Genomic DNA, 17,820 nt, shown 5'->3' with positions numbered 1-17,820 from the left:
ATTGCTTATGTATGTATTATTATACCATATTTGAGGGTCCATATTACAGCAACACCCCAATCTCCCACAGTTGCACCAAACTGAACTTAGAACTCTATGTTAATGGGAACCTGTCACCAGGTTTTCCCAATATTATCATTATTATTTTTAGAGCACTATTGATTCCATGGTGCTGTACATGAGACGGTGTTACATACAAAATAATGTAGATTACAACCAACAAATTAACAATGACAGACTGGTACAGAGGGGAAAGGGCCCTATCCTTGCCGGCTTACAGTCTACAGAGTAATGGGGAAGGAAACAGTAGGTTAAGGGGTTGTGGCAGCTCCCGAGGTGGTGAGGTGGCAGCGGGGTCATTGCTGGCCGTAAGCTTTCTTGAAGAGATATGTTTTCAAATTCCTTCTGAAAGTTCCCAATGTGGTGGATAATTGGACATTGGGCACAGAATTCCAGAAGATGGGGGATACTCGAGAGAAGTTTTGGAGACGATTGGGTGAGGATCGTATTCATGTGGAGGAAAGGAGGAGGTCTTGGGAGAACCGGAAATTACGTGTTGGAAGAGACTGGGAGATTAGTTTAGAGATATGTGGAGGAGATTATGGACGGCTGTGTAGGTCAATGTTAGTTTAATCTGGATACCTTGGGGAATTGGGAACCAATGAGGGGATATGCAGAGGGGAGAAACAGAGGAGTAGCTGGGGAGAGGTGGATTAGTCAGACAGCGGTAAGGACACACTGGAGAGGTGCGAGATTGTTAGCAAGGAGGCCACAGAGGAGGATATTGCAGTAAACGAGGTGGGAGATGATGAGGACATGCATTACTATTTTAGTAGATTGAGGGTTGAGGAAATATGTATAAAGTATTGCCAGCACCTTTAAGCCCACTGCACACGCGCACTTCTTTCTGCCCTGCTGAAGGCAGAGTAAAGCACTGTAGTGTGCATGCGCAGGCTTTACCTACAGGTCATCGGCGTTCTTTGGCCTTACTCAGCGCAATACAGTGCTTTGCTCTCCCCTTAGCAGGGCAGAGAGAAGGACGCCTGCTCAGGAGTGTGATGGTGGACACTGTGTGGATGACGTAGGACACATCATCCACATCAAGCAGGGAGAAAGGATGGCATTCGTAAGAAGAGAAGATGCGCTGGGGCAAGACCAGAGATGCCCATCGGACCAGACCACACCATTTCTGAGCATAATAAAAGGTCTTTTTTATGCCTTGCATTGGGGATTGGGGACATATAGACAGCATACCAGAATGCTGTAACAGAGGGCTCAAAGATTCTGTCCATACTTTTTATTGGGAAAACCTGGTGACGGGTTGCCTTTAATATAAGTTGCTCTGATGCGTTGCATGGGGTTCAAATGTTGCAGCCATCATATGAGCATGTAACCTGACCTAACAATGTGTTTCATAATGTATATTGGAAAGGTTTACATGTTGTCTAGATAGGCGATAGTTAATTTGAATTAGCTATTCTTGCCAATGTATGAATTAAAGTGCTATTAAGAATTGTCTATGTATGGTGTATTAAGAGGATTTCCACTGAGCCAATGGATGTAATTAGATGAGCTCCGTTATCACAGCGCATGCACATATTTAAGTATTGTTTCCTATTTACTTTTATACTATTTTTATTCATGGGAATGCTTTAATTAGAGTCATTTCTAGATGTAGTGAGAATGATTAATGCAACAAGACAAATCATTTTATGTGACGATTCATTAGTCGGACTGCTTATATAAATTGCCTCTGTCACATTGTGATGACAGGAAGATTTTACTTGCTTATCTCTCACAGTATTTTTCTCTAAGTCCCTTCAAGCTAAGCAGTTTATGACAACGTGAAAGCATTAGAAAGCATTTTTTCACTACATAACTTAAATTGTGAGTCACCTAAAAAATCTATAATAATTAAGTATTAAAGAGGTTTTATAAGATTAGAAAAACACTGCTATTTTCTTCCAACCCCTGCCCATTATTAGCATCTGGCCTTGCTGTCGAGCTCCACTATAATGACTTGTGAAAATGGTGTGGAGGGCAAAATTGACACCACGATGGGAGCCCTATTATGAACTTTTCTATAGGGTCCACTCGCTTCTTGACATATGTCTTAGACCTGTCAAACTTGTGTTGTCTGGCTTTGAATGTAAAGATGTTCCGAGAATACATTCCCAAAAGCATTCCAATTCTTATGTTGGGGCCACTCGCTACACTTTACACATTTGCAATTGATCTTGGGACTATTAAAAAAACCTCCAACTCATTCTTCCCCCTAGCCTAATGTTAGAGCTGTATTGTGAATGTGTTTTGCTGTTCATTGCTAGATGTAGATTTTGTAGAAGTAGCTGTATAAACTTCTCAAAAATGCTTTTAGCTGCTTGATAAATTTGGAACAAGTCATTCAAGCGAGTTCCCAGGACTCTTTTATTCCTTGGTCTCATTTACAGCACAATGATAAATCTGCCCCACTGTGTCTTCTTTTGACTTTTCTAAGATGAGAGATTTGTCATTATATTATCTGGGTTTTCAAGAACTTTGGTAATTCCCACAAATATTTGGACATGCTAGTTATGAACTATTACAACCGTTTATTTAGTTATTCCTCTATACATAGTCCTACCTGAAATACCATTTCTACAAATTAATGTATATAAAATTAGATATCTGTAGAAATTAAGAAAATAAAAGAAACAAATTATGATGATTTACAGAGGCACCATATGGTGATGCACAGAAAAAGAGAAGATATGTGTACATAGTCCCTAGCATGTATGGACCCATGGTTGTGCTCATGACATCACAACCCAAAAAGGTTTACCTTATCTCTTGCAAGAATATAAAAATATAAGTGATTAAAAATGTATCATTTAAAATGTGTTAATAACATGTAGCGTAATATATTTATAATCCTCCTTGGTCGCCCAAGTACTCTCTCTTCATTTCAGTTAGTAAATTCAGTAAATTATGATGCCAGTTATACATTTTAGAGCAGCAGAAATGCTTAGCCGGTTTTCTCATGGCAAAACATGAAGCTGTGATGTTGACAGACATGTAAAATTTATTACAAGACATCTGCTATCCGTCTTCTTGTGTTAGAGGTTGCTGCATGTTGGAGGCCAAGAATGAGATACAGTGATGCGTGCTTCATGTATCATTGCCTCCACCATTAGTAATTATGTAACTCCAAATATATGTATGACGGGTGTGGTGATTTTAATTAATTGTGTGTCATTGATAACCATCAAATCAGACTAGGAGATTGCGCTTTATTTATACAAAAGTTTGCGACCTTCATTTTCACATATTTCATAAACTTTACCTACAAATGGACATCATGGTCTACTTGTTATCTATTCATATGTACAAAACGATGCCCAACTGCATTTCCATTAAAGGGGTTCTCTGGATATCTAAAAAAAAAAATTATAAAAAAAGGAAATGTCATTATAAAAAAAAATCCAAAATGCAATTAATTAACAAATCTCAATCGTTTTGTCTGGAGAGGTACACTATAGAATTAAAATCACTGTCAGCTTGTTTCACTGAGGGAAACCTGACCTAGAATGTTAGTACGGGTGCCTGTGAGCATGTGCAGTAGGAGCATGTGCAGTGCTATGAGCTGGAAATACTTACATTTCTATTTAGAAAGAAAGGACACACAGAAGTGTGAGCGACCTCTTCTTACCTCAGCACCTCTGGTATCTCCAGTATTATATCAGAAAGACAGGGTAGACAGCAGTGTGAGCACCCTCTTCTTACCACATTACCCCTGGTTACTCCATTGTTACATCAGAAATACAGGATGGACAGCATTGTGAGCAGATTCTTCTTACCACAATACCTCTGGTTACTCCAGTGTTAGATTAGAAAGACAGGGTAAACAGCAGTGTGAGCAGCCTCTTCTTACCACAGTACCCCTGGTTACTTTATTGCTAGATCAGAAATACAGGGTAGGCATCAGTGTGAGCAGCTTCTTCTTACCACAGTTCCACTGGTTACTCCAGTGTTAGATTAGAAAGACAGGGTAGACAGCAATGTGAGCAGCTTCTTCTTTCCTCAGCACCTCTAGTATCTCCAGTATTATATCTGAAATACAGGGAAGACAGCAGTGTGAGCAGCCTCTTCTTACCACAGTACCCCTGGTTACTTTAATGTTAGAGCAGAAATACAGGGTAGGCAGCAGTGTGAGCAGCTTCTTCTTACCACAGTACCCCTGGTTACTCTAGTGTTAGATTAGAAAGGCAGGGTAGATGGCAGTGTGAGCAGCTTCTTCTTTCCTAAGCACCTCTAGCATCTCCAGTATTATATCTGAAATACAGGGCTGACAGCAGTGTGAGCAGCCTCTTCTCACCACAGTACCCCTGGTTACTTTAATGTTAGAGCAGAAATACAGGGTACGCTGCAGTGTGAGCAGCTTCTTCTTACCACAGTACCCCTGGTTACTCCAGTGTTAGATTAGAAAGGCAGGGTAGACAGCAGTGTGAGCAGCTTCTTCTTTCCTCAGCACCTCTAGTATCTCCAGTATTATATCTTAAATACAGGGTAGACAGCAGTGTGAGCAGCCTCTTCTCACCACAGTACCCCTGGTTACTTTAATGTTAGAGCAGAAATACAGGGTAGGCAGCAGTGTGAGCAGCTTCTTCTTACCACAGTACCCCTGGTTACTCCAGTGTTAGATTAGAAAGGCAGGGTAGACAGCAGTGTGAGCAGCTTCTTCTTTCCTCAGCACCCCTAGTATCTGTCACACTGACACTGCGTACAGGAGGTCAGGGGCCTAAGCTGACCCTAAGCTGGGGCCCTGACTAATCCCTCTACCTGGAGGTACTGTTAAAGGTACAGAGGTCCAGGCCGCCAGCGTAACCCCTACCTCCTGAGGATCCCTGCACCTCAGTAATCTAGTCCTGAGAAGGACCCCGATCACAACAATAGGGGACAGGAAATAATATGCCAACACACAGTACTTAGACGAACGAGACAGTACAAGGGTCAAACCAAAAACCACCTTGCGTACAAAAACTACACCACAACTACAGAGGGAACACCAACGGGAAAGGAGATAAATGATAAAGCGAGGAAGGGAAAAACCACACCAAATACACTTAGCTCAGAATTCCAAAATACCACGATCCGCTCTGTTTGTCTGTATGAAATGCTTTCACCGACACTTCCCTAACAGACCGGCAGGCATTTGAAGGAGTCCCACTACTGCAGCATTGATTGCAGTTGGGCGAGGCTGGACCTCGTCTAGCACAGAGAGAGAGAGTTAACTCCCTCACTGCCGAAAAACACAAAACACCAAAAACTCAGCTGCGAGAAGTCAGGCTGTGTAATCGTGACGATCTTCGTGGCGACACACCCGTGACAGTATCTCCAGTATTATATCAGAAATGCAGGGTAGACAGCAGTGTGAGCAGCCTCTTCTTACCTCAGCACCTCTTGTCCAGTAGTATTAGTGGAGCACACCTTCCTACAAATGAAAGAGGGTGGAGCTTCCTACTTCACATGAATACAGACACATGTCCTAACGTTCCTGGACAGGTTTTTCTCAGCCATTGACATGTCGCAGAGGTTAACACTTGAGGAGAGGATAGAAATTGTGTTGATGTCTGGTGAACGCAGTACCCGGGTCATTGCAGCAGATTTCAATGCAAGGCACCCTACGACACCCATCTCCCATGCTACAGTTAGCAAACTGCTTGCCAAATTTCGTGAAACAGGTTCAGTGTTGCATTTGCCAAAATGTGGACGCAAGAAAACTGTCACTAATGAAACATCAGTGGCTGTCCTAGCTTCATTTAGCAAAGCAAGAGCCCACAGCGTAGCACTCGTCGCATGTCACTGGAGAGTCGCATCAGTCGAACATCCCTTCGGCGGATATTAGCTACTTAGCTACTCACAAATGGCACCCTTGCAAAATCCAGCTGCTGCAGCATCTCAACGAGGATGACCCAGATCGGCGCACTGAATTTGCAGAATGTCCAAAACAAAAATTGGAATAGGACCCTTAGTTTACACACAACATTATGCTCAGTGATGAGGCAAACTTTTTTGTGAATGGTGAAGTTAACAAACAAAACCACCGCTATTGGTCTGACACTAACCCACAGTGGATAGATCCCTCCAAGACTGTTGGAACACAAAAATTGATGGTGTGATATATGGGGTACAAAGATAGTGGGGCCATTCTTCATCAATGGAAACCTCAATGCCACTGGATATCTGAAATTGCTACATGATGATGTGTTGCCCTCTTTATGCACTGAAGATGGCACGTTCCCTGAGTTTTTCCAACAAGATGGTGCACCACCACATTATGGGTATCAGGTCTGAGCATTCCTATATGAACAGTTTCCTGGAAAGTGGATTGGTCGTCGTGGGCCAGTTGAATGGCCACCAAGGTCTCCCGATTTGATCCCCTTAGACTTTTACCTTTGGGGTCATCTGAAGGCAATTGTCTATGATGTGAAGATACGAGATGTTCAGTATCTGAAACAACGAATAATGGTAGCCTGTGCTACCATTTCTTCTGCGGTGTAGCTATCGGTTTGTCAAGAGTGGGAGAAGAGGGTTGCATTGACAATCCAACACAATGGGCAGCACTTTGAACACATTTTATAAGTGGTCATAAACTTGTAAATAACTCATGAAAGAATAAAGTTACGTTAAAACCAAGCACACCATTATTTTTCTTATGAAATTCTCAATAAGTCTGATGTGTCACATGGCCCTCTTCCCATTGAAAAAAATAAAGTTGGATCCAAAATGGCCGACTTCAAAAAGGCCACCATGGTCACCACCGATCTGGAAAAGTTTTCCCCCTCCCATATACTAATGTGCCACAAACAGGAAGTTAATATCACCAACCATTCCCATTTTATTTAGGAGTATCCATATAAATGGCCCACCCTGTATTATGATGAATCGCATGGCGAAAAGGGATAAACCACTGAACTCTTCCAGAATTTATGCAAAAAAATCAGATTTGAGTAGAAAAAGAGAAATAAATCTCAAATGAGTTCATGAGAAGTATAATAAAGTATTTCTAGAGAGACTTAGTCAGGCATGTATATGGCAAATGTGAATGACAATATTACAGCTTAAAGTAAAATTCACCTCACAAACGTGAAATTTCTTGAACATGCTGTAGATTTAGCCACCATATGTAACACCTGTGTTCTGTAACTGGAGAGGGCATAGGGGCTGGTGAAAAAGATGGCACTCCAATTCTATCAGATGCCATTCGTAAGTTTCATAAGTTAGAATTATAATACTTGTAGTTCCATACCAAAAAGGAACATCTCCTTAGTCTAAATTCACATGAGCGTATTTCAGTAAAAAAAACAGACAGCACTTGGACCAATATTAATCAATAGGGCTGTTCAGATAACCATTATTTTTTCAACAGACCGATTGCGAGAAAAAAATTGTAGCATGCATTTGTCTCTTCCGTATTTTGGACGAGACTCGCCTATTCAAATTTTTGGGTTTCCCCCCAAAAAATTGGCTTCCATGCGGATCAACCGTAAAGCATAGTATTTTAATGGATACATTGCAATTATTTAACATAAGAAACTGTACTTGGTCTTGTATATTTTAATTACTGCTGATGTATGAAAACGGATGCTGTGTGCATGTTATACAAATGACAATATAGATGGGAAATTGTCTTTTTCTTTCTGGATGAAAATTGGGCGATTTATGATTTTTTTATATGCTCATGTGAACTTAGCCTTAAAGGGGTTGTCCGGTGAAAACCGATAAGTCTGCAGTCGCACTGTGCTCTGTGGGGATTCCCCGATTTCAGACCCGGGATCGGAGGGTATGTATGTGTTATGCATACTCCCGGCCAGTGGAGCTTGTATAGAGCAAGGCCACGGCCTTTAGTCGGCCATGCCCCCTAGACAGCCACATCACTAGACGGGACGTGGCCTCTGCTCAATACAAGCGAATGAAGTGAGTCCGTGCACACTGGCTGGGAGGATGTATAACTCATACATACCCTTCTCAGAAACTGGCGAATCCCCGCAGAGCACACAGTCACACAGAGTGACTGCTGACTTATCGATTTTGACCGGACAACCCCTTTAAAGGGAGTCTGTCAGAAGATTTCTGCCTATCAAACCACTAAAATTAACTTTATGCAAATTAGCCCAGAAGTACCCCGTAAGCCATTCTCCTCAAAAACCATCCCCAGATGTTTAGTGTTGACCGAAAGGTACAGTGGCTGTTAGCTAAAAATGATATGACTGCACCTTGCACTGGTAGGGCTGGTAGTATGCCACTGGGAACATTTCTCTAAACAGAAAGTGTGACTGAACATGCACCTCCTACAGAACTCAGGAAAGCACATTAATATTTCCAAAATGCAATAATGGGGGTTTCATTACCACAAATGAAAACTGAAGTCGTCAGTCAACTCCAGAGGTGGAGTGGTGGAGAATTTTATAATGAGATCCATCAATTTCCAGGCGTGGAACCACCCACTAGACATTTGTGAGCTCATTTACTTCTGGGAAACAAGTTCTTGTTTCTCTGCTGTTCTGACACTATGAACATTTACAAAGGCCAGTAATGTTAGCGGTGTCATGAGTAGAAGTCTACGGATTCCCTTTAGGCATAATACTACTCTACAAATCCTAGTTATGGGAGCCTTAAAGTATAGTGTCATCTTGAACACCATTTACAGAGAAGTGTATGTGTGTATATATATATATATATATATATATGAATGAATAAAAATAAAATATAATTTTTAGGGTTTTCTACCTTGAAAAAAATACAAAGGTAAAATACAATTTACTATCCAGTACTGTTCCTTGAGTATATTTTATAGCCAATTCTTACCAATTGCCCCAGGAGCTGTACAGTAATCTCGATAGGAAAAATAAACTGATGTGCACTGAGGAGCCTGGCTCAGGTATTAGGGTGAGTTTACACTAGTCAATGGCAGCCATTAAACTTTCACTGATTGGCTACATATTTACCCATTAGTGGGCACATACTAGCCTGTTTAGACAGGCTAACTGCACTTATCATGCACACAGAACAATGGGTAATAGCTCGTTCTGTGTGCATGGGCTGCCATGAACAATGATTTTTAGGCAACTTTAAAATTCATTTCACCCGACAATTGAGCATTTTGCTCATTCGTCAGGTGATTAGCAGCCAGTTTACACTGCACGATTATCGGGAGACAAATGTTTATTCCAGATAATAGTCCAGTACACATGGCTGTAAGTCTGTTTTAAAGGGAACCTGTTACCATGAAGATGCAGTCTAATCTGCAGGCATCTTGTTATAGAGCAGGGGTAGCTGAGCAGATTGATATATAGTTTTGTGAGAAAAGACTCAATATAACCTGTTTTTTCATCATTTAAGCCTCTTTCTGGGATTCTCATTCCAGTTTGTGGTCCTATCAGTGACTGACAGCTTTCTATGTATAAAAATGTATACAGATATAACTGTCAATCACTGGACTGAAAATCCCAGAAAGAGGTTTAAAGGATGAAAAAACAGGTTATATTGAGTCTTTTCTCACAAAACTATGTATCAATCTGCTCAGCTCACCCTGCTCTATAACATGGTGCCTGCAGATTAGAATGTATTTTTGTCATGACAGGTTACGTTTAAGATATGTAATTAATATTCAAAGTTTCCCAACTTTATGTATATATATAAACTCTAATATGACAGAGATTGTAATATTAAAAAATCACAGAATAGGGCATTTTCAGTTATTTCTTCTTATATTGTATTACTGTTAGTAATAATAGTACTATGCTTCAGTTGGTAAGAATGCCATGAAAGTGCCACATAATGAGTTTTATTGGCACAGCTTTTGTAAAATCATCTACACATGTTTGTATTTTTCCCACCATTGTTATAATTTTAACACAATTTACAATATAGAAAAAGCCCTTCCTTTAATAATTGTCACTGCACAGCTTGGCATATTTCACTATTTCTATTACAGAAAGAATAGTAGGTAAACAAAGTTCAGAGGAAGAATGGCCATGTGTAGGGGGTGCAAAGAAATCAGAATATGGTTTTTGTCCTATATATACCTAATTGAGCAGAACACATTTAGGACTTCCTTCCATGCAATTCATTGTTTATTAATGTCTTCTCAGGTTATAGACATTAATTGTTTCAAGAATAAAAATGAACATGAAAATGTTTGCTGCACAGAAATCTCTATCTATCTCTCTATTTATCTTTCTTTCTATCTATCTATCTATCTATCTATCTATCTATCTATATTGTCTATCTATGGTATCTATCTATCCATCTATCTATCTATTTATCTTTATATTTATCTATCCATCTATCTGTCCATCCATCTATCCTATGTATCTATCTATCTATCTATCTATCTATCTATCTATCTATCTGCTATCATATCTATCTACGGTAATATCTATCATATCTATTTATCTATCTATCTAATATATATATTTATCTAATATCTATCTATCTATCTAATCTATCTATCTATCTATCTATCTATCTATCTAATATATATTATATCTATTTATCTATCTATGTTTCTTTCAATCCATCTATCCGGCATGTATCTAGTAACTATCTATTTTATACATGGGTGGCATCTTTGCTCATTAATCTCATTGGAGCAATAGTTACATTTGCATTTCAATGTACATATGCTATAAATATGTAAAATAAGGAAAATACCTCTTGAAATGAACCACGGGAAATATGTTCTCCACCTCCTTTTTATTTATTGCTGTTTGTTTCTATTTCCCAGGTCTTTCCAGTGGCAGCTCCAATAGACGGCTGCACTCCCTTAACAATATGTGGATGGGACCTGGTTTCCAGAAAAGATAGTTTTAGATTTAAGAACGCATCAGTCAGTATTGGGAAAAATGTGTGCAAAATAGATGGAAAAAACAGCAAACAAAACACGTAAGTATGATGACAATTCATGCTTTGCAATACTGTATTTATCAGCTAATGAGAACCAGCTCTCTCCATGAATGATGGCTTATTGTTTAACTACATACTGGTTTCCCCCCATTTCACAGGCTATTCTTTCTTACCAGATTTCAGTGTACTCCCTTTATTTTTGGGAAATGGCAGGCTTCTTTTGCTACCATACTGTAGGATCCATATAATGACACTACAATGTATACAGTAATATATGTAGGAATTGCACCGTGGTCATTTACTGGTCAGGCAACCGTTCTCATGCAGCTAATGAAATGTATAAATATGTATTATTGGAAAGAGCTATAAATCAGATGAAAAATCGCTTATCTGACAGTATTCAATAGCAAGCTAACCCATAGCCGTTATAAAAAGCATTTTAAATCCGTGAATATGGGGGAAGGAATGTAAAATGAAAAATGCAGTATATTAGTAGTGATCTCCATATAATAGCTTATCATAATTCACAGCACAGACACCTCTTCACATTAAAATGCTGTTAATTAGCAGGTCTCTTATAATATAGTGAAATCCCTGTTAGCTAGTAATATGCCACTTACAGATTTTCACATTTTAGTCTTGGTGTATGGTGGCATACCCTACTTGCCACTAGCATGGAACTCAAGATGGGGCAGAGCGCTAATCTGTTCCTCCACTCCAGGGCATATTTTGAAATTAACACAGCAATACTTAGCCTCCACAACTCTGCAAATCTCAGGGGTGGGGAGGTTTAAGGGTTAGTTTCTAATTTTGCAGTGAGGTCTAAACTTAGTCTGTGATACTATGAATTATAATCCTTTTTGTCACACTCTTTCCCAGGCAACAGCAATCTACCAATGTATATTTTGTGCTACTTCTGATAAATTGTGGGTGTGTTGAACATAGGATTTTATTTTATCTTTAAGGTTGGTATGCAAATTAGGCCAAGAAGATACTGCTAAATTTAATGTAAGCAGCACTGTGTCAAATGGAAGGAAGTCCGTCAATTTTAACACGTTCTCTTTTGTGGTAAGTGTAATCGAAAATAAAATACGTAACACTTACAGCAAACAACTGGGACTCCAGTACTAAGCAATGCAAAGTCTACTGAACAAAAAATAAATAACCAACAAACATCAAAAAATAAATAGAAGTGGACTTTTATGGATGGCAAAGAGGAGATCTAAACCACAACATATACAATAGTTTGAGAGTTAAAAACAGTATACACAGAGGCAGATATGTATGTCAACATACAAGAATGTATGCACATAAAAAGTAAATGCAACTATTCCAGATGTTGTCAGCAGTGTGATAACATTAGAGCGCCAGTATTAAATTAATGAAAAGGTGACCATGTACAAAAAAAAATCAAAACTGTATATAATAGCAGTTAAAACCAATTCATGAATGCAGATGGCAATTTGTAACATGATTAAACAAAATTACTTACATAAACTAATACTTTGTATTGCTTGGTACGTGATTCTTGGTTGTTTGCTGTAGGTGACATTTACAGCGTTCTTTTTTCTGGGGCTCCATGTTACTGTGGGAAAAGTGTTGTATAGTCAAGTACAGTGCACATATATTGTTTTGATTTCACATATATTACTATAATGATATGTTTTTCTTTAAAAGAATCCCGTGATAGAAAGCATTACACCAAGTTATGGACCACAATCTGGGGGAACGTTACTTACTGTTAAAGGACATTACTTGAATAGTGGACAAGACAGAACTGTTTACATTGGTAATGAAATCTGCACCATCAGGAGGTAAATATGACTTACCAAACAAGTCATTTATTATATTTTGTTTCCTAGTAGATCATGATAGGATAGGCCAGTCATACACATTATATTGGAGCTGTTGCACAATAAATAGCTGGCAGCTTTCTCTTCCAACACCCATATAAACATGCATTCCAGGATAAGCATGCATGATGATCTCCAAGGAAATAAGGCCGCTGTTAGACATGATCAGCTATGTACAAATCCAACCTTTGCAAATTTCCCACAAACAGAAGTCCCCATACCTGTACACATTACATACATTATCAGATTACTTTCTTCTGTTATCTATTTTGTATGTCCAGTTATAGACTTGTCGCTTGCACGGAATCATCTATTTACATTTTAGTTTTTTTTACCTTTTCATTTTATTACTGTGGCTATTCCATTGTATTTTCTCACGTCTCCTGCAGTGTATCCAGTACAGCTATTGAATGCTATACACCAAGAAAAAAAAGTAACACCTATCGGATTATGCTGAAAATTGACAGCGCTCGTCGAGATTCAAGCACCTTGTTTACTTATAGAGATGATCCTGTCATTTCTAAGATACACCCAGCCAAGTCTTTTCTCAGGTAAGTGCGTATGTGATAGGACAGCTGTCAACGGTTATATAGACGCTATGAAGTAGAAATAGATCCAGACATGTTACACTTCACATATTCATACTTCTGAAACAATTCATCAAAATAATACTAAAACTATTTATATGGTATACCAACAGTAATAATAAATAGAGCAAATTCTGGGGCACAGTTAGACACAAAAATATGCAGGCAAAGAGTTGTATTGCCTATAAAAAAGTAACATTTTTATGTGCAACTGGTTTTGCGACATTTGGATGTAATAAGCTAGTCAGAGGTGGTGATGCCAAATTTATATTGGTAAAAAGGCATCTGTATGTGAGATTTCATAGCTAGATTGTGAAACCCACTGGTGATAGGGACCGAAGCAAGTGGGTGAATTCTCTGTGTTATATTCTGTAATCTCTGCACTATATCAGTTGTGAGAACTAAATAGACTAGTTATTAAACTGTAAAAAGGGAATTTAGTACAATTTCTATCTACACATTGCCCCCTATTCTCACTTTATAATAGATGGAAGCAGTGAGCAGGCAAGGTTTCCAGGATACGTTGTTCACAGTTACTATCTTATCATCCATAGTACGAGATAATTGTATTGACATGAGATCTTCCTCATTTAATTCACTCTGCAGTAGTATATCATACTGAGTGAATTTATTGCAGCTGTCATTATATCTAGACATAATCAATAATTCTAGATATGAAGGGTGGCCTGTAATTTTGCAGATTGGCAGGAATTTTGGGGGAGGTAATGGACATCTCATTCCTGACCTGGGAGGCTATTAGTATCAGCAGATTCCTCCCTGAATAGTTTATGTGGTTTGATCTTCATAGAAATGAGATGAGTTGTCTGCTCAGCTCTCCGCCTAGTGTCTGGAAACAAAGAAGATTAGGTACATGAAAGCCATATCAATCTACAGGACAGGGATGTTGGGCGTACTCTACGAAAACTTCACTCAGACATTTATATTCTAATAAATTAGATGTTTCATACAAATCATATTTTACTATCCATATTCTCCTTGATGGAATGGTCATAACTTTATTTACATGGAAAATATGCTAAATTGACTGGTTTTCCCAGCATTGGCTTGACAATGGTTTCATCTATCTATTTCTTATCTATCTATCTATCTATCTATCTATTATTGATATAATATACAATGTTTCTGTCTACTGATATAATATCTATCTAGTATACATGTATACCACCCTGACATTATATTTAATGCCATCCACAGTGGAGGAAGCACAATAATTGCACAAGGAATGAATCTGAACGTAGTGGCTTCTCCCAGAATGGTAATCCAGTTATCCAAGCCGAGCATACAGTACAATATGGTAAGACTAAGAAAAAATAGCTGCATTCTGAAATACAAAACATTGAATCTAGAAAATTGGAACGGCCTTACTGCCATAGAAAATAGGTGAACGCTATAATATGTACATATGAAATCTAGAAAAATTGAACTGCAATATTGCTACAGAAAAAATTACTATAGAAGAAAATTGGCCAATTCATGAGAGCCCAACAACCAAAGATAAGGTGTACCTTATTGTTGGGGACCTAACCTGATATGACACCTCTCCTGTGCCAAAAAGCCTACAATTTATAGGGCAAGAAGGATCCAGCTAATTAAAAGCTGTCTTAGGTTGATGGGCGTACGAGTGCTCAGGTCAGAATGAATTTACTGCAAACAGAAAAAACTGACCGGCACATCCAAACTAGTGTGTACAGGTGCAAGCTGGGACAACTAAGCCAATAAAACTAAGAAAAATAGCTGCACTCTGAAATGTAAAACATTTACTCTAGAACAATATGGTAAGCATTGCAAGTATACAGTATTATAGCTGAATAGTATAAATATTAGATTTCTCCTCATAAGTATTAATATAAATCATGGATTTTGCTCCTCACCTTTCATGTCTATGTGTAAAGGGGCTTATCGTGTGTAATGTACATTATATTTTGGTAGTATATAATAATGTTATGAGTTGTACTCTTGACCCTCTATCCTTATATACTGACACTGCCATGGAAATATATATAATGGGCTGTGGCATTACATACTCCATTTAGGTGAGATAGACGTGGTGAGCCAGAGCTTTTCATTATTTTGTCTCATTATACATGTTTCAATAACTAGATTTTTATGCTAAAATTAATCAGCAATTCCAGGAGCCAAATGGTTTGTGATTGCAGAGCAACATGGCTTACTGAGGATAAGCAAATGTTATTTTAAAAAGACATTTATCCTTTTGTAAATCCACCTTATCCCTGTGTTCTCTTACAATTCCCTGCAATGGAAGTCTCTTATTTTTTATCTAACCCTATAGCATTTTCATTCTGAACACTGGTGAATATTCATAATGTCAAAACTATATTACTGCTAGAAACAGTGACACATGGGCAGTATGAGGGGTCAGGGGTATCTCTGCTGGACAGATAATTATGCCAGTCAGAGTCAAGACAAATCTAAGCAACAACTAGAGCATTGAAATGGTTGCCACATTTTCCTTTAGAACTTGATCTTGTAAACAGCTTGAATACTAATGACTTCTTTAACTTTATTTAAAAGGAATCTGTCACTAGGTTTTTGCTGCCCCATCTGAGAGCAGTATAATGTAGAGACAGAGACCCTGATTCCAGCGATGTATCACTTACTGGGCTGCTTGCTGCTGTTTTGATAAAATCACTGTTTTATCTGCTGCAGATCTACCAGTTCTATAAGCTCTGTATAACCCCAGCCACACCACTGATTGACAGCTTTGTGTGTATACTGTGCATAGGCAGAAAGCTGCCAATCAGTGGTGGCGGTGGGGTTATACAGAGCTCATGAATATAGAGGACTACATAGCATCAGGATTACTAGTCCTCATCTGATGATGAAACTGTGATTTTATGAAAACTACAGCAAACAGTTCAGTAAGTGACAAATCACTGGAATCAGGGTCTCTTTCTCTACATTATGCTGCTCTCAGATTACATGGTGACAGATTCCCTTTAATAGAAAACCATAGAAAGTGTCACAAACAAAATGCAATGTAAATGCATTTCTGCAGAAATAAAACTAATTTTGGCTTTATACTAATGGATAATTTTATTAAAACAGAGTATAGTAAAGTATAGCTAAGAGAATGTGTTTAAAGGAATTAGGGTCGTTAATATATATATACATATATATACAGTCATGGCTGAAAGTGTTGACACCCTTGAAATTGTTCCAGAATATGAAGTATTTCTCCCTGAAAATTATTGCAACTTCTTGATTATATTGCTCACTATGGACAAAGGAACATAAAGATCTCTGGAGATGGACTTGTAACCTTGAGATTGTTGATATTGTTCAACAATTTTGGTTCTCAAGTTCTCAGACAGTTCTTTTCTCCTCTTTCTGTTTTCCATGATTAGTGTGGCATAGACTGACACACAATGCAAAGAATGAGTCAACTTCTCCCCTTTTTATCTGGTTTCAGGTGTGATTCTCATATTGCCCACACCTGTTACTTGCCACAGGTGAATTTGACTCCTCACAAGGAGAAACGTTACCCCTTAGATCTCAGTCCAGAGCCTCTCATGCAGCCAAATCAGAGCTCAGACTTTGCACTGACAATGGCCAACAGCCCGAAACACCGTGTCTGCAAATTGAGATTCTGATTTGGCTTTTATCCTAAGTCATATTGCACGACTCGTTAAAGGGTTGATTGTGACTTGTAGGATTGCTGCTTCCAAAAGGTGGCGCTATAGAGTTCAGGTCCTCTTTTTCTCTGAAGAGGCAATTTACATAATATATTTTCATTTGCATACAGTACAGCATGTATATACTGGATAGATAGATAGATATATAGATAAATTTTTCTATTAATTTTTAATATTGTACTCTTTGATATAACCAATACATTGTATGAAGATTCTTTCTTATCTGTGTTGTAGTGACAGGAAAAGCCGACTTGTTTACCAGAAATATTGTAGAAATGTTGCTGGCCTAAAAATAATGTGGTATGGAAAAACAGTAGCACTTCTCATGGAGCAGAACTAAACAGAACATGGAAAAACCTCCGAGTCAGCCAAGATTCTGCACCTCATCTCAGTGATGTAATGCAAGGCTTTTTCTGTATTCTTTTAGAAACTACACATTCGGATTCAACACTGTCACTCTAACCCCAGTAGAACCAATTAACAAGTCTTATATGGAACATGGAATTTATTTTGCGAACACAAACAGAAACAAAATGAATAATATAAAATGAAAAGTTAGGTTCCCATATCAGAAACAGGTAAAACACTCAGTCTGGTCACGCATTCATGTTTTTCAATGGGGAGAATGGGGTAAGCAGCTGTCGGACACATCTGGCGACAGCTGATATTGCCTGTGATCAATAGGATCTGGTATTGAAATCCAATGTGCTTGATTATTCTTTCTCATTGTATAATCACTCTGGAAAGAGTCAGGAAGGCCCGGTATACTTTGCATTTTTGCCTGGTGCCACTGAAAATGGCAGGTTCATCTGTCTTTGA

At 38.5% G+C, this 17,820-nt stretch overlaps 1 protein-coding gene across 1 annotated transcript in view; it reads left to right on the top strand.

The window, feature by feature from the left end:
• The window catches only part of MET (MET proto-oncogene, receptor tyrosine kinase), a 166,902-nt gene that overhangs the window by 101,820 nt on the left and 47,262 nt on the right, over positions 1-17,820 (top strand). The window contains exons 6-10 of the mRNA XM_073651913.1: positions 10,769-10,926; positions 11,853-11,955; positions 12,565-12,701; positions 13,130-13,291; positions 14,543-14,642. Coding sequence (XP_073508014.1) covers positions 10,769-10,926; positions 11,853-11,955; positions 12,565-12,701; positions 13,130-13,291; positions 14,543-14,642 — 660 coding nt within the window. The remainder of the gene's footprint in view (positions 1-10,768; positions 10,927-11,852; positions 11,956-12,564; positions 12,702-13,129; positions 13,292-14,542; positions 14,643-17,820) is intronic.

The sequence above is a fragment of the Phyllobates terribilis genome, unplaced genomic scaffold (genome assembly GCF_046119375.1).
Source record: "Phyllobates terribilis strain yellow unplaced genomic scaffold, ASM4611937v1 Scaffold_11__3_contigs__length_659146591, whole genome shotgun sequence".
NCBI lineage: Eukaryota > Metazoa > Chordata > Amphibia > Anura > Dendrobatidae > Phyllobates > Phyllobates terribilis.
Note: the sequence above shows the minus strand (reverse complement) of the source record. Positions and strands in the feature narration are given on the sequence as shown.